Source organism: Pipistrellus kuhlii, unplaced genomic scaffold, assembly GCF_014108245.1.
Source record: "Pipistrellus kuhlii isolate mPipKuh1 unplaced genomic scaffold, mPipKuh1.p scaffold_m20_p_15, whole genome shotgun sequence".
Classification (NCBI taxonomy): Eukaryota; Metazoa; Chordata; class Mammalia; order Chiroptera; family Vespertilionidae; genus Pipistrellus; species Pipistrellus kuhlii.
The window spans coordinates 27813539-27838532 of NW_023425460.1; the positions used below are offsets into that span (position 1 = coordinate 27813539).

Here is a 24994-nt window from a genome sequence, read left to right on the forward strand (position 1 = left end):
ACACACATGTAGCTAAAAGCACAGAAACAGGACAGAAGTACTCTATGTAGGGATAAACAGAGAGTCCCTGACTCCTTTCCATGAGCTTGAGTGAAATTCTGATGCCTGTTTATTTCTTTTGTAGTTCCCAATATTTTTTAACCTTTTTGAAGGTTTACCTTTTCAGAGGTAGGAAGGAAGGTGATACTTTCTTACAAGCCCACCTCTCTCTTTCTGGCTCTATCCCTTCAATTAGAAAGCCCTAAATAGCCACCCACCTCTGGGATGCCTCTTATTGTTACACTGCGGGTGTGAACAAAGTCGATCTCTCTCCTGTTCTAGGCTGGTAGGTGATGTTGGACATGTGGGCCTTTCCCATTGTTTTTTGTTTACAACAAAGAAATAATCAAGTTATAATCATCTGTCCCATTCATGCTCTGTCTAGGATTTGTGAGATGTTGCAGCCTCAGTGTTTAGCATGAAATTCCTAGAAGGACAATGGGTATCCTCAGTCACAGAACATACAATCCTCCAGCTGTGAACATTTTTTTTTTTTTTTTTTTTTTTTTTTTTTTTGCTACTGGAGGTATTTCCATGGTAGTTAGCTTAGAAAATACTTATGAAAGGAAATAGTTCTGAGCTAGCATTGCTTCCACTTGTAAGGACTCAGAAGGACCTTGCTTATCTCCCCAGATTCATTGTTCATGCTCTAGCGCCAACTCTAGGGAACCACTTGGAACATGCTGTTGCCTCTGTTTAAAACACTTTCCTCTCTCTTATCTTACTCCACCCTCGCCTTTAATAACTCTTACTGTCTTTAGGTTGTGGCTAAAGACAGTAAGAGTTATGAGAAGCCTTCCGTGGCCTTCCAAACCCTCCTCTGTGTGCCTGAAGTACTTTGTGCTGACACCCTTGCAGACTTGCGTATAGTAATACAATTGCCCACTTTCTTGCCTACCTCTCCTGATCTTTGGTAACTATCTTGAGGACAAAAACTCTTTCATTTGTTGTCTCCAGCTTGGGGCAGCTTTTTGGCACACACGAGACAGTTAGTAAATGCAGGGTGCCCACAACAATGTACAATACATACACACAGAATAATTATTAATTCCAATGGATTAAATCTAAGAAGAAAGAAACATCTCTTAAGCTATCAGCTGTTAAATGTGTACACATTTTGGGGGAACACCCTGTATTTGTTGAATTAATGGAATCCAGACAAGGAAGACATTTGTAGGCATTGATTTCTCCTTCAGAATTTAAAGTGCGGCCAGAGATTTTGTCGGTGTGTGTCGGATGCCAGTGCCGTCTTCCCAGAGGGATCCCCTGGGTGAGCACCAGCCTGGGGCCTGGTTGTTACTTAGGCTCTCCCAGAGGCTGCCCTTCTTTGGACATGGGCCGCAGGATTTCCCAAGAAGCTGAGCTATACTCCTATCCCCCTCCTCAACGCCTCCATCCTGTCCAGGCCCCCCGTTGCCTTTCCCTTCTAGACCCAGCAGTTCCTCTCCCAGGTTCCATGTCCTGCTGGCCTGTCTGAACTGTGACAACTCTAGCTTCCAGAAACCTGGTGGTCTCTATACCCATCACTCTTCCACTTTTCCATTTGCTCTGCCGGAAGCATGTTTAATAACTACTTGTTAAGCCTGGTTCTACCCTTAGATGAAACCTAAATGTCTACACAGATCTCAAATCTTATTGTTAGCAGAAGGCTCTGAAGTGAATGCCATTAAGCTTGCAGGGAGGCACTTAGTCAAGGCCAGAGCTAACTTACATCGGGTCCGGTGTTGGCTCAACTACTGAGTTCCTGTTCCTCGGGGTTTGGGAAAAGAATGTCCCTAGCTCCTCTCTGGTGATGCACTTGGCTCCCCTCAGAGGAGAGACTTTCAAGAATTAAATCACTGCAGTTTTCTGATTGAAAAAAAATGTAGCACATTCAATAATGACCAACAACTGTCTGCTAACAATTAGGGGAGGGTCTCTGCTTGCAGATCCTACTAGTCAACACTCCTCCCTTATTTCTTTGCCCCTGGAACTGCAGTTCAAAGGATCCCAATCCAAATGGAATGAGAAGAAATGAGGGTAGAGGAGAGAAATGGGCAATGGGAGTAAAGGGGAGATAGAGAGAGTGAGGAAGATAGGAAGACCAGGACAGAGCAAGGAAAAAACGGGATGAGAATAAAAGGAAGGCAAAATGAAGGATATGAAAGTGGGGAGAAATGAAAAATATGAGAGTGAAGAAATGATGGGGACCTGGAGAAAGTTGGAGAAAACCTGGAGATAAAGAAGAGAGCAGAGAAGTGAAAGAAAGGAAGAGACCTGGGTGAGAAAGGATTCGTGCTAGAACTTTAATATTAACTGAGAGGATTAATAAGCTCCCATTTATTCAATGCGGCATAATACCGAGCACCTTGCTAAGGCTTTGCACTTATAGTATAGTAGGTACAGTAGCCCAAAACTGAATTCAGAGTGTGGCTGTTTGTGGAGCTGTGTAAACATCTCCATGAGTTCACATGCAGGAGGTTGTGCAAACTTACTCCTGATCATCAGAGAGGCCCCACCACCTCGGAACACCAGTGAATTACCAGGAGGGTTGATGTTCCAGAGGGGAGGGGTGGCTATCTAGACTGGCAAGTTATTTCAGATGCTGCGTCTGGCCTTGGAGCTCTGATCTAAGCATTGATGCTAATATGACCACTTGTATACTCACGAGCTGTGTAGTTGGAAATGAAGTACTCACAGCTATCTTATTCCATGGAATCCTAGCTTACAACAACCCTATGATAATCTCCATTAAAGAAACACAAGTGTGGTTCAGTGACTGAACGTCGACCCATGCACCAAGAGGTAACTAGTTTGATTCTTGGTCAGGGAGTGCTTGAAGCAGGCAGCAATCAATGATGCTCTTCTCTCATTGATGTTTCTATGTCTCTATCCCTCTTCCTTCATCTCTTTCTAAAACTAAAATAATAAAAACAAAAACAAAAAACTAGACTCTTTCCCTCTCTATCACAGTCTCTGTTCTGCTGTCCCACCCTGGTGGTTCTGGAGGTCAGCCTCAGATAGTCTTCAGGCAAAGAGTAGTGGAAGCAAATACAGTGTTGGTTCATCCAGAAGCAATGACCCAGGTAGAAAGGGGCCTCTGGGAGCCATGAAGTTAGATGGCAGCTGATCCTTGCCAGTTAGGCCGAGGATCCCTGCCAGTTAGAAGCCTGAGCAAGGTGAGTTGGAATTCAGTTGGGGCACAGGAAGCACACAACCTGGCCCTATAGGTTGCCCTAGGTCCCCTCCACCTGTTGTGGACACACAGCAGCCTGGAGCCACAGGATGTGAGGAACTTTCTGTCCCTCAGAGCTTCACATGTGCACAGCTTAGCCAGAACGCTGCCCCTGAGCCTCTGAGCCAGGGCATCGCAGCCTAGGAGATTTGGGAAAGTTTGTTTTTGTCCTGCGGGGGCTTTGTTCCCATGTGATTCATTAATTGACCCGTTGCTCTGAGAGCTGCAGGGAGCCTGGTAGTTCAGGCCATTAAATCCCTTCTGTTGGCCTAATTCACAGCCTGACATCACAAGCCTCACAACATAATCCATTTGTTCTGATTTGATTTTTTTCTTTTCAAGAGGCTTCCTTGGCAGCCAGGTTTTCTCATTACGAAATGATTCATCTGGATGATAATTCCCATTAGAATTAGTATCTCAGACATGATTCATCTTTGGAAATATAAAGCCAGAAGCATCATTTCAGAAAGGCCTGTTACATTCACAGCCTCAGGGAATTTCCATGAGAGACGCCCCTTCATTTGCCTAGCATTTATCCAGTGAGCCCTGTGCTGGACTCTGAGCTAGGGGTTTTGTGAAATACAGAGATGATAGGACTTCACCCCTGCCCTCAGGAGCTCGCATTAGAAAGAATATGACATGGATGTGAGTTTATGGGATGGATAATAGGAGAAGTACAATCAACGTTGAAAGGTTGTTATGTTTTCCTTAAAGTTTCAGGTAGTGGATCCCAAATTTTAACAGGAATCAAGATCATTTGGAACGCTTGTTACAACACAGCTTTCTGGACCCCAACCCCCGAGATTTTGATTCAGTGTGTCTGGGGTGGGGTCCAAAAGTTTGCATTTCTGACAAGTTCCCGAATGATGAAGGTAATACTGATCTGGGAACCAACTTTGAGGACCTGGCTCAAAGGCTTCAGTTACTTCTCCCATTGCCTGCAAGGTGCTAAGCAGTGTGCTCTGAGATGGAGACAAGATGTTGAGTAAGACCCAGCCCCCTGCCCCTCTGGGAACTCACAGCCTGAAAGGGGCATAAACAGTGACTCTATACTTCATAGAAAGTGTCATTATAGAGTTTGCATCGGAGCCCAGAAAAGACGAGGCCTATTTTTTGCTGGAGACCCCTGAAAGCTAAATGGAGGAGGCACAATTTGAATATAAGGGTAAAATGTGGATTGAATGGAGTCATGTAGAAGGGCATTTCCAGCTGTTAAATGTTCTTAGCCACCCTCTCAACATTCCTTCTTGGCTGTCTCCTGCAATCATAAAGGTTCTACTTACTTCCTATAGAAGCTGGGGGCATAGCTCTGGTTAATTGGCCTTGCCTTAGCAAAACCTTTATTTTTGGTTCTCTGAAGCTCTGTTTGGTCAGCGTCTCGTGCATAGTCTGAATATTCTCAGTATAATGGAATTCTCCACACAGGCACTTGAATGGAATGTGGATTCAAGAGCAGAGGTAGCGACAGTTTGCTACCAGAGTCTTGCTTCTTGTCCCTGCCACTCAGGTCTCCACCCTGCCTCAGTTCCCACCCCCCAGAACAGCCTCACTGGTTTTGTTGACTCTTCCAGGAATTTGGCAGTACTTATGTCATTGCATTTTGTTTATACACACACACCATGAGAAATCAAACTTTCAGCATCTTTAATCATCTAGAACACTGCTTTTAGATTCCAGAAGTTAGGAAAGGGGCTCAGGAGACCAGTAAAAGGGTTTTCCAAACCACAGCTCTCACACTCGATTCCATGAGAGAGGCTCCCACATTCTTACCCAGCCTGTTAAGTCACAGTTAACAGCATAGTTCAAATAAATGTGATTATTTGTTTTTCTAGCCCAGGGTACTTTAGGAACCACATTATGGAGAGGATAAAGGTACTATCAGAAATATTGTAGATACATAGTTACTGGTGGTAAGAAACAGCTGATATAGAAAGAAAACATTGAGTAAGAGAGAGGGAGACAGAAGACCCCCTCTATACACTATATTAGAGAATAATGATGATTAAGATGATCAAAACTAAGGTTAATAAATATGTTCCATTCCCCCCAGTTAAGAAGGCTAGGAAGTATGGGCCATTGAAGGATAACACTAAGAGGGACCTTGGAGATAATGTTGGTTGAACCCTTTATGTTAAAGAAAAAACTCTGGGGGAGCAGTGAAGTTCAGTCACAGGGCAGAGTTGTTTTTGTTTTTGTTTTTTTAATCATTGTTCTCGAGAATCCATCATAGTGTCTATAATCCCAACTCAATATTTGTTGAATTGTAAGAGTCAATATATGAATCAATAATCTCTGTTTTTTTAAGCCTCATCATCCTTCCAAATCACAATTTTAATGAAAAGATCAGGGTGATTAAGCATCCTCAACTCTAAGCCAATCAGTAAATTATCTATATATATGAAAGGCTAAGTGACCGGCCGTCCATCTATCTGACTGGCTGGTACATATGACACGCACTGGCAATTTAAAAATAGACGTTGATTCACACATGTGCAATACATATAAATCTCTCACTGGTGCCAATCGCATGTGTGTGTTTCAACCTGTTGATCATAAATTTGGTTGACACTTCTATTATAGAGAAAAGGTGAATAGCAGTATTAAAATATTTCTTCTAATTAATTTCCTTTCAATGTGCACAAATCTGTGTACCGGGCCACAAGTAATAGAATAATGTTAAACTATTGGTAAATTTTTCAGAATAGGCCACAATTAGTTAGTAGCAATTATAGTGTCATTTGACTACAGCTATTCTGAATACTTTATAATGATTTTATACCATTTCATGTGATTTCTGTATCTGGTGTTCAAAAATACAGGTGACAATGTAATGTCACCTATAGTTTAGATGAACACAATAGATTCATGACACACACACACACACACACACACACACACACACACACATTAAAAAACACCTGGAGAATGCTAGCCAAGTTCTTGGCAAAAATATAGAATAGAGAGTGCATTAATTAAGAACTATTTATTGAGAAGCTGTAATGTCAAACATTTCTGGATACTGATTATACATAAATGAAAAAGAAATAAAGTTCTCATGAAGCTGACATTCTGGAGGGAGGAGACAGACGATAAACAAAGAAAGATGGAAGGATCATTATAACAATTACCTCTCTTTTAAAAATGGTTTGTTTGACAACTGTACTATAGGATTAGTGGTTAGCAGCACTGACTTAGAGATAGAGTCCTGATGCTGAGTCCTAGCTGTGTGTGCATTAGATTCTTAATTTTAAGTAGTAGTACTAATAAGACCTTTTCCTAGAGCTGTTCTGAAATTTCAATGAAATCGTGTCCAGTGCCTACTTCATTTTAGGCGCTCAATAAATACGGCAGCGATTACAAGTCATAAGAGTCAACGGACATTTAAGTAACAGGCCTTTTTCTTATTGAAACATTTCGGAAGATATGGCATCAGATTATGGAGCATCATAATTTTCCATGACCCCAGAAACATAGCTTTTGACATAGAATAAGTACAAAGTTGACAAGCACCCTCTTTGACCCTAGGAGGAGTCGAGTTAAGACACAGCCTGTCTGGCCGTATGGAAGAAGCTTTCCTCCTGAGTTAGTGCTGTGGATGTGGTGTGTCTGGCTGCCTCGTGCGTTTCAGTGCACCAAAGTCTTTGGCTTTGTCCCCATCTGAACCATCCCAGCTCTCTTCAACCTTGGATGTTCGTTTTATTTTGTTTTGGGTCTGAGCTGCCTGTGTGTCCCAGTGCTGGTTTCTAAAGGCACCCCTCTTTATTGAGTCTCAGGAAACTGCACATGTTTTTCTTAAGTGTTGCTTGCTTTGCTGCAGATAAGCTTTACATTGCTTGCTTTGTTGCAGGTTATTTTAGAATATCAAGGTCTTTCTGTTCAAACATACTTGCCATAATAGGAGTAATGTAATTCCATGAAGAGAATCCATTCGCAGTTCATGGTGGTTGTTAAACACGGGAGCCATGAGGGCTGCTGTTTGCAACATTGATCTATAGCTGTCTATATAAATCTTAAATCTCCAAGAATTTTAAAGTGATCAAATGTAGAAACCTGGACTCCTTTCCTCATTCGCAACAACTTCAGCAAGTCCTATGGAATATATTTTCAAAACATATTTGGACTATATATACCAGTCTGCAATTTTTACTTAACTTATAATATTTGGTCCACTTATTTACTGCCTTCCCCACTAAAATGAAGCTTTCTTGTTCACCATTGGATCCCCAGTAATTGGGCTTGACATAATACATGTGCTTAATACATATAAATCTATTGTGGAATGAATGAATGGACATAACTGTTTAGCAAACTTAGATGCCACATTGTGACATGTTGATTTTTATATCAAGATATATACTACGACCCAGTATTAGTATGTCTAGTTTTCAGCACCTTTTATTGCCACATTAATCAAGTGAGATAAAGTTCATATATTGTTTCAACCTTGTAATTTAAACCTATAAATCTCCATATAAGGAAACACTTGGTCATTCATTAATCATAACTTGACTATTTTTCAAAAGTAATTTAGGGTGACCATGAAAGAAATTATCTCGAATAAAAACAATAACAACAGCAATATAAACTTCATTTAAAACTTTTCCCAAATAATGATGTTTTCCTGAATCCCACTGTTTGGGCTTTGGTGTGACCCTGTTTGTGCAACGGATAGAGTTGGACAAACCTAGGTGTCAATCTGGCTCAGAATCTTCCTAGCTATTAAGATTGGTTATATTTCTTCACTTCTCTGTGCTGTCTCCATCTGCCAAATGAATCAGCCTCTTTGGTTTAGTGTATGGATTTAAATCTCATGCAGGTAAACACTTATCGATTTGCCCACCACATCATCATGTCCATTAACTTTTGCTTTGCAATGAAGCACTCTCAGAACTTAGTGACAGTCATTTGTTTAGCTCATGTTTCTGTGAATTGGCTGGGTGGTTCTCCTAGTCTGAATCCCCTGATCTCTGCTGGGCTCTCTCCTGTATCTATGATGGCAGTTGGCTAGGTATAGGATGATCTGAGGATCTACGATGGCCTCACTGAGTGTCTGACTGTTGGCAAACTATCAGCCAAAGTGACAGAAGTGATTAGACTATGGTCTCTTGTCTTCCAGAGTGCTAGCTCTGGCTTCTCCACATGTTCATTATTGCAAAATTTCCAGAAACAGCAAGAGGGAGCATGTGTCAATGAACAAGTATTTTTCAGAACTTTGTTTGTATCGCATTTGCTAAACTCCCATTGATTAAGCAAATCCCAGGGCTAGCCCAGAATCAGTGAAGGAAATAATGTATGGCCATTTTGTGTGTGTGTGTGTGTGTGTGTGTGTGTGTGTGTGTGTATTTTACCACAATCATCGTTACCATCATCACAAAAACCAATATTTGTTGAGTATTGACTAAGTGGCAGGTACTGTTCTAATCCTATTACATTTATCAAAGCTTTTAATTCTTACCATTACCTCATGAGGCAGAAAAGATGATATCCCCACATTGGAGAAAAAGAAACTGATGCACAGAATGGCAAAGTAAATTGTCAAGGCGACACATCTGGAAAGCAGGGAGCTAGAATTCAAGCCAATGCCCCAGAGCCACACCCATAATCACTGTTCTATACTGACCCCTCTTTCCACACTGTATATGTGGAATTTTTCATGTCTGCCTCTTTTTCTTAGAAAGTGGGTGATCTAATAAGTGGTTACAGCCCGATTTTAATATGTTCCCTGAGCATTGTTATGTCTACCACACTTCATCCATATTTCAGCATTTTTCCAACAAGTACCTTGAATTCAGCTCATCCAGTATTTGTATAACTAGCATGCAACAGTCCTGATCTTTGTGGGACCTGCTAATCTTTTTCTGATCTTTGCGATGGAAGCTCAGAGCTTTATTCTTAGAATTCTTCATCTTTTATTTTGCCAGACAAGTTTGAAAACTTGGAAACAACTGGCTGATAGCAATACTTCAATGGTTACTTAATATGTACCTAGCATTTATATATGTTGGAGGTGAACAACAGTGCTCCTTGAGAGTAGAGACCATGACTTTCTCTGTATCCTTGACAGCTAGCCCAGGAAAGAGCACATAGATGACATGTTAGAGGATCTCAGTACATGTCTATTGTATGTATCTACAGCCATGTCCATATCCTATGCAGGCCAGGGTCACAAACACATATGCTAATGGTTACCAGATATTGCCCAGGTATGATCACTAGAGAATGATAGGAGCCTATTAGAGAACTCATGTCATATGTAAGCCCTTCTCACCACATGGGAATACTCAATGTTGTCAGATATTGCATTTTTCAGAAGATGCTGTAACTTCCTATTTGTATGTAAACTGTCCTGATTTTAAAACAGTGTGTCAGATGAAGCAGATCTTTTGGATAAATCTGGCTCATGGCCCACCACATTATGACCCCCAACATTAGGCACTTGTTGGCCCTTCTCTATTGCATTGCAACTGTCTTGGAGATTGCCTGTGTGATTTGGAGTTGAGAGAAGAAAAGCATGCTTTGAGCTCTGCAGCTCACATAAGGTTAGGATGATATTATCCAGTGGCACAAAAGAGCAAGGGTATAACCCCATCACAATGAATTTCGTAGACTAGGCTCTGTTGTTACACAACCATCTGCTATTCCCTGAGAATAGTGGATCCATTCTTTTCTTGCCCAGGAGTAATGTGCCCCATTCCTATATACAGGGCTGAGCATTTTACATTGTTGTCTTGGTGAAACCCACAACATTCATAAGAAGGGACCTTAGCATCTCCATTTTTCAGAAGAAGAAAGGTCTCTAAACTGTTAAGTCAGCTTGCTCATGCTCATGTCCAACTCTCTAGCTGGTCAAGGTAGAATCAGGTGTACAACCCCATATACCTGATGCCAAAGCTGAGCTCTTCTGTCCTAGTGCACCACCTCCATAGCTGTACTGTAATGATAAAGAATTAAAGCCAAAGAATTCACACTTTGCCTTCAAGTGACAAGTATATACCAGTAGTCAGAGGAAAGCAGAGTAGAAATCTAGTCAGAATTCGCATAGTTTGAATAATCCGCATAGAAGGGTGTTTTGGGTACATTCTAAAGTCCTAAGGACTTAGCAGCACAGCTTAACAACGATCCTCTGAGGGCCTGTGTATCCTGGTTAAGGTGAGATTTGTAATGTGTAGCATCATAGAGGCACACACATGGCCTGGAGGGCACTGGAGGATCTTCTCTTCCCTGGATACTCATTGAAGTCACAGGATAAGGTGACTTCTGTTTCCACTCCACTATGAGCTCTTTTGAGTATCATTGGACTGTGAACTCTGAGGGGAGAAGCTGACATATACCTGTACTATAAACACATGATGATTATTTATTGATTTGATGCATAAATAATAAGACAGCCATGGCAAGGTGGCATGATAAAAAACAATAACAACAATATAATCTACCTTTATTCTACCTGGATTAACTCTCATGTTATGTTTCTTCCTGTTGCTTATATACTACCTAGAAGTCTCTGGCTTCCCAGAGACCTTGACAAAACCCAAAACCTCCCTGCAATAATGTTAAACCTCATCATTTTCAGGTCTCATCTTCTAAGTCAGATTGTGAAATCCTGTAGTATATGAGGTCTGTGTTACTCTTTGCCCAGGCCCTACATCTTTCAACGCTATGCCTGACATAGAGCAGGATCTATATAAATGCATGTTGAACAATTGCTTTGGCATGGGTTGGAATTATAGTTGGGAACATATTCTAATAGTTTAATCTTCTTGACATAATTCTTGGTAAATTCATGTTATAAAGGAAGAGGAAATCAGGATAATGGCAGAGACAGAGCAGGAAGAATATGCATTATCTGTCAACTCACTGGATGTGGAAAATGAGGAAGTTAGAAAAAGGAAAAAAGGATTCAAAGATTTTGATCCAAGTTGATGGACTGAAGGATTATGACCAAGAGAGAAATATAGAATTGCTCCTTCCCCATGACCCTCTCATTCTCACTTCTGTTTGATTCCTTATAAATGTCAGGTTGCAGTATTTCTTGGAGGCAGACAGACATGGGACAGTCACTTAGGAGAGTCCAAAAGGTCCAAAAGGAAAGGTTTGGCATCATCCCTCTGCAGAAGAGCTTTGTTCTGCTGAGGAGGAGAAGAAATTTGAGCTGGATATATTTTTGGTTGGTACAACTTGTAAGCGCTCTGTTTGATAGCAGAGTTGTTTGAATGGCCTATTTCATAACTACACATAGCTTTCCCAAATAAATGGTGTCTGTAGAATGTTCAGGTTAATACATGAGTCCAGTGCTCAAAAGTGTTTGTGCTTAGAGCGACTGAACCTTCTTTCTTAATAAGTCATCTTGGCATTTTGTCAACAAGTTAATTTGCTTTTCTAAGAAACTAGATTAATACTTCCTGTACTTTGTGCTATTCACAGATCTACAATGCAGTGAGAAGGGGAGAAGAAACAGAAGATACAATTGGATCTCTTCTCCATTTCTTCACAAAGCTCCCAGCCCCTGGGACAACCTATGAAAGGATTAACATTGGTCCCTGCTTAAAGCAATGTGTCCGAGACACCGTATGTGAGTACCGTGTCACCCTCCAGCGGACCTCCATATCCCAGTACATCACGGGTTCCCTCCTGGAAGCAACCACATCTCTAGGAGCAAGAAGTGGGCTTCTCAGCACTTTTGGAGGATCCACCGGACGAATGATGCTGAAAGGTATGTCTGAAATTTCACTTTTAACTTTTGATCTTGGAGTGCAAAAAGGAATCTAAGTTAACATCTATACATCTCCTGATGAAACATTTCAATTCACTTATCAGCAACTTTAAATAAAGGTCACTGCTTTAAGAGAATATAAAAAGTCAGTCTTTTTTCAAAATCAGTTGAAGTGTAAACCTTCTAGATAATAAGCCTTAAGAGTTTGATTTTTTTTTTCCAAAAGAATAAATAGTTAAAAAACAATCTTTAAAAAAATTTTTTTTAATTATTCAAACAGGTGATATCTCCTAGTGGTAGTCCATGAAAGATGTCAGTTACTGTGATAAGATGTTCATAAACAAGTGTGGTCACAGTGAAAATAGTGGTTGGAAATAGGAGGAAATATGCAGCAGGAGAGGCAAAAGTAGATTTACAGCTGTGAGTACACAAAACACAGAGTTTATTCTTGTATCATTATTTATTAATTGTGGTATTATTTTCCATATGAATAACTGTAAACTTACATTTGCCTCACCTTGTAGTTTTTTCTACATAGAATTAGTAGGTTGGTGCTAAAGGCCATCTTCTGATGACTTCCATCTTAAAAGATGAGATAGTTAGGCATTCTCTTGAAAAATGAAAGCCAATGGAAAATCAGGTCCATCCACATCAGAACTTCTCAACTGCTTCCCACGAGTAGCAGACAGGCAGGTCAGAAATGTCAGCACACTGCACAGCTGTCACAACCTGCTTGGCAGCTTTCCCTGACAGGAAGCTGCCAACCAGACAGGGACCACATTGAGCAGCATTCCACTGACTGGGGCTGCCAGGACCTCGATCTGACATCCGGCCTTTTCTCTTAAGGAGAGCAACTCTTGTCCCTACACAGCAAGTCCCAGACCTGTGACTAGCAGGCCAGTGACCTTTCTCCAGCCTTCCCCTACACCACTCTACACATATACACACCCTGGGCAGGCTCAGGAGAGGTATACACCTCCCTGTGTACCATGTGGATGCCATGTTGATTTGTTTTCTGGCGTTACCTTAATTTTGGTGGATTGGTTATAAATGATGAATGAACAAAACAAAAGATGTACAAACACTGACTCATGAGACTAAAGAGACAAAACTTGATTTCGTATATTTTTTTTTGAGCATCTACTAGGATCTGGGTGCTTGGTGGTGGGTGCTGGGTAGGGAACAAAACATAGTTCCTATCCTCGTGGAGCTTACAGTCCCCAGCTGGTAAGCACTCCCCCATGCACAGGATTCAAGATTTCTCCACTCTGATATGGCTCCTGGTGACTGCCAGGCTTATGTTCTTCATCAGCACTCTTCCTGGGAAGTTGGGCTGAGATTGGCATGTGGAGCTGGCATTGCTTCAATGCCCGTGATATGTGAAGACCTTATCCTTGAGTTAATCAACTGTGTTTATCAGATGCCCACTCTGTGCCCAGCAGTATCAGTATGTAGTTGTTAGGGGAAATTCTAAGGAAGTGCAAGTCAGTTTACTTGCCTTTATTTTATTTTTTTAAATATATTTTATTGATTTTTTTACAGAGAGGAAGAGAGAGGGATAGAGTTAGAAACATCAATGAGAGAGAATCATCGATCAGCTGCCTCTTGCACACTCCCTACTGGAGATGTGCCCGCAACCAAGGTACATGCCCTTGACCGGAATTGAACCTGGGACCTTTCAGTCTGCAGGCCGACGCTCTATCCACTGAGCCAAACTGGTTTTGACTACTTGCCTTTAAGTTGTTTATGATCCTAATGAGGAGGCCAAGTTTGCATTCATGAGACTGCAGCGTTGAATGCCAAATAATGTGGAAGTGGCTCTAAATGTTCAGAGTTCAGAGAGGGAGTTAATATTTTATGTAATAAATGGTTTGGCCCGAAAGGTAAGGCCTCAAACAAACAAATGAGAGACAACAAAAGCCACTTTCTTTTGTCTCCATTAATTGCAAAGGGATACATCTCCAAGTCCAAGGCAGGCTGCCTCTAGTCTTACACAGCCCTTTGGGGAGGAAAAAAAGGAGGCTGCTGATTAATGTGGCTATTGCCCTGATAGTAACTTGATCTCAATTGCTATTTGCATTTCCATGTTCAGATCCGAACTTCATAGACCAACAGTCCCAGCTGTGGGACTCTTTGGACCTCAGCTAATGTATTATCTCCAAACTGGTGTTTTATGCAAGGGTTTCGAGTTTCTGTTTTGCAGTTCTGTAATGGTTTCTAATATCCCTCTTGTAAGTAGCTTCTACTGAATAATACAATTAGCTGGTTAGCCTCTGCTCCAGGAATATTTTTGCAGCTCTGGCGTATTGTCTTGGAAATCCTTTTTAACTTCAGTGCTCTCGCCATGGGGTTTTCAAAGTCTGACATAAGCCATAATGAAACATATGTTTCTTCAACATGCAGTGGAAGAAAATGCATCCAAAATTATATGGGTGGTTGAAGTCATGTAGAGTTTATAGAATCTATAGGTTTAGTATATTCACTAGCTGGGTCTTGAACTCTGGCAAGGGGTCTGGATGACATACTGGCTGCTGTGACTTGGTTGTTTGCTGCTTTTATTGTTCACTGTGTGACCTGTGGCATTGAGTTGGCCAACAGCTTTCAGTTATATATCGCTAATGGAAATCTGTGGGAAGTGTATAATACACACTCAGTTTCCAGTTTATAAATGGCTTAAATACCAGTAGTTCAATTCTCAGGAGCTGTGTGGAACCTAGAACACTTTCCTAGAGAACAGTATTAAATATTGTGATTTGGTTCACAGACTCTAGTTCTCCAACACCTCTTTAATATGTAACACAGTTGAAATCTACATATTTCCCATAGGATAAAAAGAAAAACACAATTTTTAGAATATTGAGAATTAGCCTCCAAGAAAAAAGCAATATAAGTGAGTTAAAAGACATTTCATGTTGAACAGAAATAATTTTAACTAAGATGAGTAGAAATTTAAATTTAAACTTTTATGGACATTGTGAAAAGAACTTTGGGCAATTTCCTAGATTTTAGATGTTGGCATTTGTAGTTCTTTTGTATGGTTAATTACACACAGACACTCATATCTCTATGAAAGAATCAGGAAATTATCCCAGTCACCTTTAAAAAAAATTTTTTTCATTGTCATTTTTTTTTTTTTAAATAAGAGGTTTATAAATGGAATGAAGATGAGAAGAGAGGTGGCAGGGCAGGGTTTAAAATTTTTTCCCTAGAAGGGAAGGGTAAGGAAAATGGCCTCTTTTATGAGAAAGATCATATTAGATTAATTAAATGGAGTTTGGGAAGGTAGAGAAAAAGGAGAAAAGACAAATACTTGATGATGTCATTTATATGAGGTATTCAGAATAGTCAAAATCATAGAGACAAAGTAAAAATGGTGTTTGACATGGGCTGGTGGGGGAGGGCAATGGGGAGTTAGTATTTAATGAGTATAAAGTTTCCATTTTCAAGATGAAAAGAGGTCTGGAGGTGGATAGTGGTAATGGTTGCACAACAGTACGAATGTACTTAATACCACTGAACTGTACACTTAAAAATGGTTAAGATGCTAGATTTTATGTTATATGTACTTTAGCACACAAACAAAATCTAAAATTTTAAACCAGTGTAGGAACATTTTATATAGGTGTTTGGTCCCAGGTCTATAAAGATATTAGAAAGAATCAAGGTTGTGAAAAAGAAATATGAAGGCAGATAGCTTTTCATGTCACCTCTGGGTGGCTCAAGTCAATGTGTCTTCTGGAAATGAGTATGATTACAGATGAGGGTTGGAGTAACCTGCAGTAGGTGAGACTAGGAGAAGGAAATATCCAACCAGTTGTTCATTATTCACAAGTCAAGAATTGGTAACTCAAGGAATTCTACAGCCTTGCAGCTTGACTGCAATTGACAGGCTTCTTCTGCTGACTCTTTAACATCTCCATAAGCTTGCACACCTCCAGCGGTACCTGTGGCCCCAGAAAGACAGCCAACAATCAGTAGACAACATTCCTGGTTTTATGTCTTTAGGGCCACCAAGGATGATCTGTCTACTAAGTTCAAAGTTTTCCAAATATTGAGAAAGATTTTCTGATATGAAGCATTGATCAGCAAGGGTGTGTCCCTGATTACATGGTGTGCTTTCTCAATGGAAAATGGAGAGCTCACACCATTCTGGCATGGACTTCCACTAGTTTCATACAATTAAGGTCCTTCTACTTCCTGTCTAGGTCCCCTTCTCCCCATTAACCAATGCTAGACTCTCAGGACCAACTCTGTTTAGCAGTGGCAGTCAAAAGAATTATTGACTTCAATCGTCAGGAAGAAGTTTTCTAAATCTATCATCTGTCTTTGTTTCTTTTTTTGTTTTCCAATGTAATACCTACTGAAAATTACAAAAGCAAGATAAATTCAAAAGGGAGATAAAAGAGTGAGATAATTGATAGTAATGTAAAGCACTTAATAGAAATTTAAAAAAAAATAATAGTAATAAGGAAGAGAGAGGAAGGGGGGAGAAACAGAGAGAAAGAGAAAGATGGACATGGAAGAGAAATATTGATTGGCTTCCCTCCTTACCCACCCCTGACTAGGGATCAAACCTGTAACCTAGGCCTATGTCCTGACAGGAAATCAAACTCATCATCTCTTGGTGTGCAGGACAATGCTCCAACCAACTGAGCTAGGGCAGATCTTTCTATAAGAAACAAAACACTCCCACTGAAACTGGTTTGGCTCAGTGGATAGAGTGTCGGCCTGCGGACTGAAAGGTCCCGGGTTTGATTCCAGTTAAGGGCATGTACCTTGGTTGCGGGCACGTCCCCAGTAGCGGGTGTGCAAGAGGCAGCTGATTGATGATTCTCTCTCATCGATGTTTCTTTCTAACTCTCTATCCTTCTCTCTTCCTCTCTGTAAAATATCAATAAAATATATTTAAGAAAAGAAAAGAAAAGAAACAACATACTCTCTATAGGTATATGCGTAGTTCTAATTCTAATAGATTTAAGTTTATTTAAAGAAATTCTCCAACTTTTTGACCTTGAAAATATTTTCTTGATGGTTAAAAGTATGTGTTAATGAAATTTGGAGTATGTTTCTGTACCAGTTAATCAACTAAAAAGTATTCATTCACTTCCCACTATGTCTGAGTGCTATGTCAACTTTCAGAAGAATGCAAAAGATCACATCTGGAAGTCTTCAACTTGTAAAATAACATTTCTCACCCAAGAGAAAATGTAATATTGGGCTTCAAGGCTACTAAGGTAGCCCTTACTATTCCCAAGAGATTCATAAAGTGATGGGCTATTCAGACGATGGGGGAGATTGTAGCTCATGGGGCCAGGAAGTTTGGTGGGCACAGGACCAAAGCTCTCTGCTTTGGGACCACAGGTGGTCAGGTATCATCCAGGAACATGATTCCATGCCCAGGAGAGCATCTCTGAAACATCAGTGAAGAGCAAACTCACCTAACTCAACCATGATCGGGGGACACGATGCTTCTTCAGTCAAAATAATTATATATATTTGCAGGGAGGTGGAAAGGAGTCAAGCAAAGGAATTATATATTTTTAAATTTTTCTCAAGATGACATACCGCATGTGTGATTTCACTGCAAACCATTCAATGGACCAATGAGGGTGATACTGTTTACTAATGAGAAAATTGAGGCCCACAGACATTACAAAACTTGCCCAAGATAGTCAGTGATAGAGTCAGTACTTAAAGCCAAGCTTACTCAACATATTGTATAAAGGGCAACCTGCATGATTTTATTAGGTCCTCATTGTGAGCTGACTTGTGTCCCCCGAAAGAGAAATGTTGAAGTCCTAATCCAGTACCTATGAATGTGACCTTATTCGGGAATAAGATCTTTGCAGATGTAATCAAGTTGAGATAGCATCATTTTCAGTTGGAGTGGGTCCTAAACCTAGTGTCTGGTCTTCCTTATTAGAAGGAGAGAAGAGACATAGAAACAGAGGAGGCAGAGATTGGGGTGTTGCACCTGCCAGCCCAGGAATGTCAAGGACTGCTGGCCACCACTGGAAGATAGGAAGAGGCAAGGAAAGATTCTAAACATAGTCCTGCCAACACCTTAATTTTTTACTTCTGTGAGAGAATAAAGTTCTGTTGTTTTATACCATCCTAGTAGTGGTAATTTGTTACAGCAGTACTAGGGAACTAAGAATGTCCTTTGGACAACAATCCTTTGAGAAAGAAGTAAGTGATGGCACTTAATTGAATGAGATAATTTTAGAAACAAAGAAATAAAACACTGATTGACACCATGGATTGTATTAACATATGAAACTCAAACAAAATGAAAATGCAGATACATTCAGGGAGTTTCCCAGGCACCTGCTGCCTCAGGGAATCCATATCTACCCTAACTATAGCAGCCCACCCACTCCTCTCTCACTGCCCCAGGAAAACAGATTAAAATCTATTTTCTCCCTGGGGGATCCCAGCTGGGCTTTGTGAAGAGTCACCTGATGGATTAGAATAGAGATCTGGAGTGTTGGCTGATAAGAGAAACTCCCCAGGAGGGCTGGGGCTGGTAGTAACCTGCAGAGGGAATGGAGCTACCAGGTGCCAAGGCACGAGACAGGAAAATACCTAAGTGTTCAGAGAATGGCTGGTCTACCAGGCCGTTCTGACCAAACCTTGGGGAGTACAGATGGTAAGTAGGGAGGCATGGGGCGAGGGGAAAAGATAGGTCTTCAGGGGATGTATTTCATGATAAAGACCTTGGATTTTACCATGTACCGTATTTTTCGGACCATAAGACGCACTTTTTTCCCCCCAGAAGTGGGGGGGGGGGGGGGGAAGTCCCTGCGTCTTATGGTCCAAATATAGCCTACACATATACTTTTAAAAAAAACTTTTTTTACTTGCCCGGCTCTGTGTGGTCTCTGTGTGCTTGCCCTGCTCTAAAATGGTTCTAAATGCTGCTGTTTACTTTACAGGGTTGATTACATGTGTTGATGACTGTGATGTTGGGTTTTAATGCACTTAAAATATTTTAGGACACTATTTGTTTCAGAATCTTTTTTTCTTCATTTCCCTTCTCTAAAAACTGGTGCGTCTTATGGTCCGAAAAATACGGTAAGTAACTCGAAGCACTGAAGGGTCTAAGGTAGGGGTGTTGAACTCAATCAGAGAAGGGGCCAAAATCTAAAATCCAGCCTAAATCGCGGGCCGAATGCTTTACTGAACAGTCATAAACTGTCATTGTGATGGAAACGCAGCGGAGTGCAGTGATGACAGCGCGGTGCGGGCCACATTGCAAGGCCTGGCGGGACGGATTTGGCCCGCAGGCCTTGTGTTTGACACATGTGGTCTAAGGAAAGACATGATTTAATCAGATTGGTTTTTAGAAAGATCCATTTGGCTGCAGCTCGGGGTGAGGCTCCGCAGAATGTCATCCTTAGCCCACCTACATCAGAATTAAACCAGCAGGATTGTCCAAAATATAGCTTCTGGGCTTCACCCCAAGCCTACTGAATTTGAGTCTCTGATACTTGAGGTGAGAGATTGGTGTGGAAGGTGGGTGGGGGTAAAGGGCAGTGAGGACTGGAGGTATTTAGGAGGCTGTTGCTAAGGCAGTGTTCCTGTATCTGGCACATTCAGTAATTGATAAAAATTACAATAAAGGTTCCCCTCCCCGCTCTCTTCAAGCTGATGCAGCCATATACCCACGCAGATCATTTAGTGTCCAGCACCTGGGCTGGACTTCAGACCTCCTCTCCACTCCAGGGAGCACCTTTGTGCAATGCACAAAACGTTCACTGCACCAGAATGTCTTGGGAAGCAGCAGAGAAATGTACATAAGAAGTAGAATTGATAGAATGTAGAGATCAAAGGAACTGAGTCTAAGATGAATGTTAATTTTATTTTTTAAATGATATCTAGTCCTTCCAATTTGTTGTTAGTGATTAAAAATTAATAGGATTCTTGGATCCTTTACCCACCCCTCCTTCCCCACCGCCATCAGTTCAAGAAATCAAGAAGTTAAGGGTTTATTAAATCTTAGTTATTGAATTCAGAAAAGTGACTGGTAAGGATAGAAACCCCAGACGGGGTTCCCATATTTGAGCTGGTCATAAAAATGTCAAGTTCTAGTTACAGAAACTTGGAATGGGCCATATTCCAGAAATTTATTTGCAAGATACTATCTGAAAATTTATACTCAGAGAAACAACAGTAATTATATTCCAGGACTTCCCCACAAAGTTTGCTTAACACATGTAAAACTGAACTCCTAAATATTTTATTTTTTTAATTTAATTTTATTTTTTAAAGTATTATAAATAGTAGTACATATGTCTCCTTTCCTCTCCCCCCCGCCACTGACCTCCCTCTGGCCTCCCTCCCATCCTCCAGCACATGCCCTCACCGCCCCTCCCCCAATACCTTGTGTCCATTGTTTATGCTTATGTATACAAGTCCTTCTGTTGATCTCTTACCCTGCCCTCAACTCTCCCCTGCCTTCCCACTGTAGTTTGACAGTCTGTTTGATGCTTCTTTGCCTCTGTATCTATTTTTGTTCATCGGTTTATAATGTTCTTTATATTCCACAAATGAGTGAGATTGTGTGGCATTTATCTTTCACTGACAGGATTATTTCACTTAGCATAATGCTCTCCAGTTCCATCCATGCTGTTGCAAATGGTAATAATTTCTCCTTTTTTACAGCAGTGTAATATTCCATTGTGCAGATGTACCACCGTTTCCTAATTCACTCATCTGCTGATTGGTACTTAGGCTGTTTCCCAATCTTAGCTATTGTAAATTATGCTGCTGTGAACATAAGGGTGCATATATCCTTTCTGATTGGTGTTTCTATTTTGGGGGGATATATTCCTAGAAGTGATATTACTAGGTCAAATGGCAGTTCCATTTTTAATTTTTTGAGGAAACGCCATACTGTTTTCCACAGTGGCTGCACCAGTCTGCATTCCCTCCTGCAGTGAAGAAGGGTTCCTTTTTCTCCACATCCTCGCCAGCACTTACCAGTTTGTTGATTTGTTGATGATAGCCATTCTGGCAGGTGTGAGGTGGTACCTCATTGTTGTTTTGATTTGCATCTCTCGGATAACTAGTGACTTTGAGGATGTTTTCATACGTCTCTTGGCTTTCTGAATGTCCTCTTTCTAAAGTGTCTATTTAGGTCCTTTGCCCATTTTTTGATTTGTTGTTTATCTTCCTTTTGTTAAGTTGTGTAAGTTCCATGTAAATGTTGGAGATTAAACTTTTATTAGAGAGAACATTGGCAAATATGTTCTTCCATGCAGTGGGCTTTCTTGTTATTGTTGATGGTTTCTTTTGCTGTGCAAAAGCTTTTTATTTTGGTGTAGTCCCATTTGTTTATTTTCTCCTTAGTTCTCATTGCCCTAGGAGCTGTATCAGTAAAAATATTGCTACAACAAATGTCTGCTATTTTGGTGCCTATGGTTTCTCCTAAGATTTTTATGGTTTCCCATCTTACGTCTAAGTCCTTTATCCATTTTGAGTTTATTTTTGTGTATGGTTTAAGTTGGTGGTCTAGTTTCTTTCTTTCTTTCTTTTTCTTTTTCTTTCTTTCTTTCTTTTTTTTTTTTTTTTTTTTTTTGCAAGTATCTGTCCAATTTTCCCAACACCGTCTATTGAAGAGACTATCTTGACTCCATTGTATACTCTTGAACTCCTAAATATTTTAAATGGGGGGAAAAGAGTAATTTTTAATATTAGTAATTAAGTGTTCCCCCAAAACGAATTGGAATATGAAATTATTATATTTATCCTGAAAGAGGCAGGTTTAATTTAAGAAGGATAAAGAGTAGATGAGATAACCCTGGGGGAATCAAGAAATATGTAAATTAAAAGGTAAAGAAATAAATTTTAAAATAGTATTTAAAGCTGAAACAGTTGTCAATAGAAAAAAACAAAACTAAAATATATATAATTTGCAGTAATTAGGAAAACGGGCCAAATTCTTCACTTTTCATCAAGACAACTGGATATGTTCCTTTTCTTTTCTTTTCTTTTTTTCTTTGAATATGTTCCTTTTTAAAGGGAAGGGAATATAAAAAGAAATTGGGATCTAAGCCTTTTTTAGAGTAAGGAGATTACTGCCAAAGAACAGAGAAACATGCAAAAATGGTTACTTCCAAGAGAGGCCTTTTACTTGTTATCTTCTAATCATCTAGACAAATTGCGGCTCTCGAACCACATGCATCTCTTTGGCCCCTAGAGTGTGGCTCTTCCACAAAATACCACCCTCTGGGCGAGTCCATTTTGAAGAAGTGGCATTAGAAGAAGTTTAAGTTTAAAAAATTTGGCTCTCCAAAGAGATTTCAATCAGTTGTACTGTTGATATTTGACTCTGTTGACTAATGAGTTTGCCGACCACTGATCTAGACTGTTTGAATGTTAATTTCCATCTGCACATCCTACATCTATATTTTAAAAGAGGCGTTTGGAGTCTATTTGAAGACTCATGGATTCAAGCCCCTCATTTCCAATACTGTTTTTGGAAGCAGCCATACTGAAGACCATTAGTATACCAAGCACAGTGCTAGGCCCTGAGGATAAAATGGTGAGAAAGATATAATCTTAACTTTCAAGGAATTCACTTACTAGTGGAGATGCACAGATACAAATCCAATTTTAGGACAGTGTAAATGTTGTAGTGGAAATAAGCACAGGATTTAGGGACTCGGGTGGAATTTCCTGTACTATCTTGAGTGAAGTCTGAGGTTTCTAAAATCAATTAAAAGTCTGGAGAAATGTCAATACCTATTTCACTAAGGGAAATGAGCCCTCACCTGTATTAGAAACAACTGTTTTTCCTACTTCATTCTTTGCTGATATCATCCTTCTTTCCTCAGAGTAGAAAAGATGCTAAGTACTTATTTCTAGGATTGGAAAAATCTATAATTGGTACAAAATTTAGTGTTTATGTTGAAATTTGTACATTTTTATGAAGCTGCATTAGTCATTACAATAAAACTAAAAGATTTTTTTTAGTACATGTAACTAATCCTTTTGAGCATTTCTAAATTGTTTATCTTTTCAAAGAACAAAAACTCATTTAAATGAACTATGAAAATTCTTATCCATGAGAACATTTATAAAACATAATGAAACATGCTTATAATTTGTTTATAATAACATGTGAGTCAGTAGCAAATATTTAAGAGGAAAAACGAGATCTCAAGATGGTGTGACTCACTATTTAAACTTCTGTTGAAATTGAGTGCTAAAACCAAGAAGTCATTAAGAAATTAGTGGTACAGTTAAAGTAGCAAGAGGACATTTTTAAGAGTGGTTTGTTTTTAATGGACTGAATTCCATTTGACCATCTTCAGGAATGTTTAAAGTGGTTTGCCAACTGTAAATACATAAATTTAGCATTTTGAATCTTTTAACCTTGTGTTTCATTATTACTACAAACTGTTTTTAAAATGTTATTCTATAATATTAATCCCAGAAGTGATTCTATGAAGATCTAAACAGATGTGTGATTCCCTCTGAGGCTTTCCCTATGAATTTTAGTCCCCAGAAACACCCTTGGTACTGATGGGGGGTATTTTACCCCTGTTATACCAGAATCACATCTTTGCATTAATAAGCAGACTTATCTATTATAAGATCCATTTCACAGATTGTTGTGGATGAACTGGGAACACAGAGGGGAACTGATAGTGCAAAACGTTTCAGAGACCTGGCAACTCGCAAGGTGTAGGGTTATGGACTGCCCAGTCTAGAACCAAAGCCTTTAACTGGGCTTGATCAGCTAGTAGGGGCAAAACCAGCATTTCATCCCAAGCCTGTTCAATTCCAAAACCCAAGTTCTTAACCACTAGGAAACACACCAGTATTACCATCCACCCAGGTCTCAGTCTCTGTGTGCACGTGCAGTTGCATGACAAGTACAACATGGAACCCCCAATTTAAACACAGGTCCATCTGACTATGAAGTTTATCATTTCCTATATCCCTGCTGCCTCCTTGACCTCCGAGGACTTTGACAATATCTCAAGCATTCTTTAATACGGGCACCTCTGAGGGTAGATGGAAAGGCCTTCTCATCTACAGCTGAGTAATCATAGCACATAAGCAACCATATGGGAGAAGGGACACCTATAGCTAATGGACCAAGCAAATGTACACCTCTCTACAAAAAAAGGGAGGGGTGAGGGCTCAGAAAATATTTGTTGAGTGAATGAATGGATAAATGATCACATGCGCACAACTCTAGGCCACCATACAGATACATGTTCTAAAACAAACCATCAGATTTGATCTGTGAGCATCACTAACATAAAATTTAATTTACCAGAAGTGACTATTTTTTAAACATCATTTACAAAAACGATTGGACTGATCCCAACCCCGACCAATGTGTGTAGCCAAAGGTAGATGGCAGAAGACCATCTGAGAGCCATATGAAGCACATTTAAACCTCTGATCTTCATTGGCCTCAGTATGGAAGTCCTGCCCAGTTGAGTGGTACTAACTGTCCCGCCATGAGACGGGCAGTTTCTGATCTGTTCCTATGGATGCCCAATGTGCCTGGTGCAGTGGAAGTGGTCCTGAGGGTCATATCTCTGCAAAGTGGTCTCATACTGTTGTTGAAAAAAGAGAAAAAGAAAAAAAGGTGGAGGCAGCCTTAGACTCTGCATAGCCCTGCTTTGGAGGATCTGGAAGATCTTTCCTGAGCAAAGAGGTGAAGACACCTTCACACTCCAGGCCTTAAGCCAGGAGAGGAGTCCCCATTTCCTATATATCTTTTGGGAAAGCCCTCCTCCCTATGGTTATCATACCCCAGCCCAGCACACCAAGAAGAGGCCACTGGTGGAGGAAATGAGTATACTTTACAAATATTTATTAAATACCTACACTGCTAGCACCCAAAATAGAACAGACACTGTCCCACCTACATGGAGCCTAAAGACCAGGAGGAAATCAAGTAATTACAAAATAAATGACAAATTGTAACCATGATATGTACTATAAGGGAGAGGACATGGCTATGTGAGACCCTGAGGCATTGATGTTTCAGCTCAGGACTAAGG

General features: G+C 40.2%; 1 protein-coding gene and 1 long non-coding RNA gene across 4 annotated transcripts in view; both read left to right on the forward strand.

The window, feature by feature from the left end:
* The window catches only part of PLCE1 (phospholipase C epsilon 1), a 267939-nt gene that overhangs the window by 111246 nt on the left and 131699 nt on the right, over nucleotides 1-24994 (forward strand). For all 3 annotated transcript variants that reach the window (XM_045581915.1, XM_036438599.2, XM_036438600.2), the window contains exon 3: nucleotides 11678-11966. In XM_045581915.1, the coding sequence (XP_045437871.1) occupies nucleotides 11678-11966 (289 nt within the window). The remainder of the gene's footprint in view (nucleotides 1-11677; nucleotides 11967-24994) is intronic.
* On the forward strand, nucleotides 12400-16211 carry LOC118719318. The gene is made up of 3 exons (XR_004988097.2): nucleotides 12400-12489; nucleotides 13415-13417; nucleotides 16201-16211. It is a non-coding gene; the product is annotated as an uncharacterized LOC118719318 (long non-coding RNA).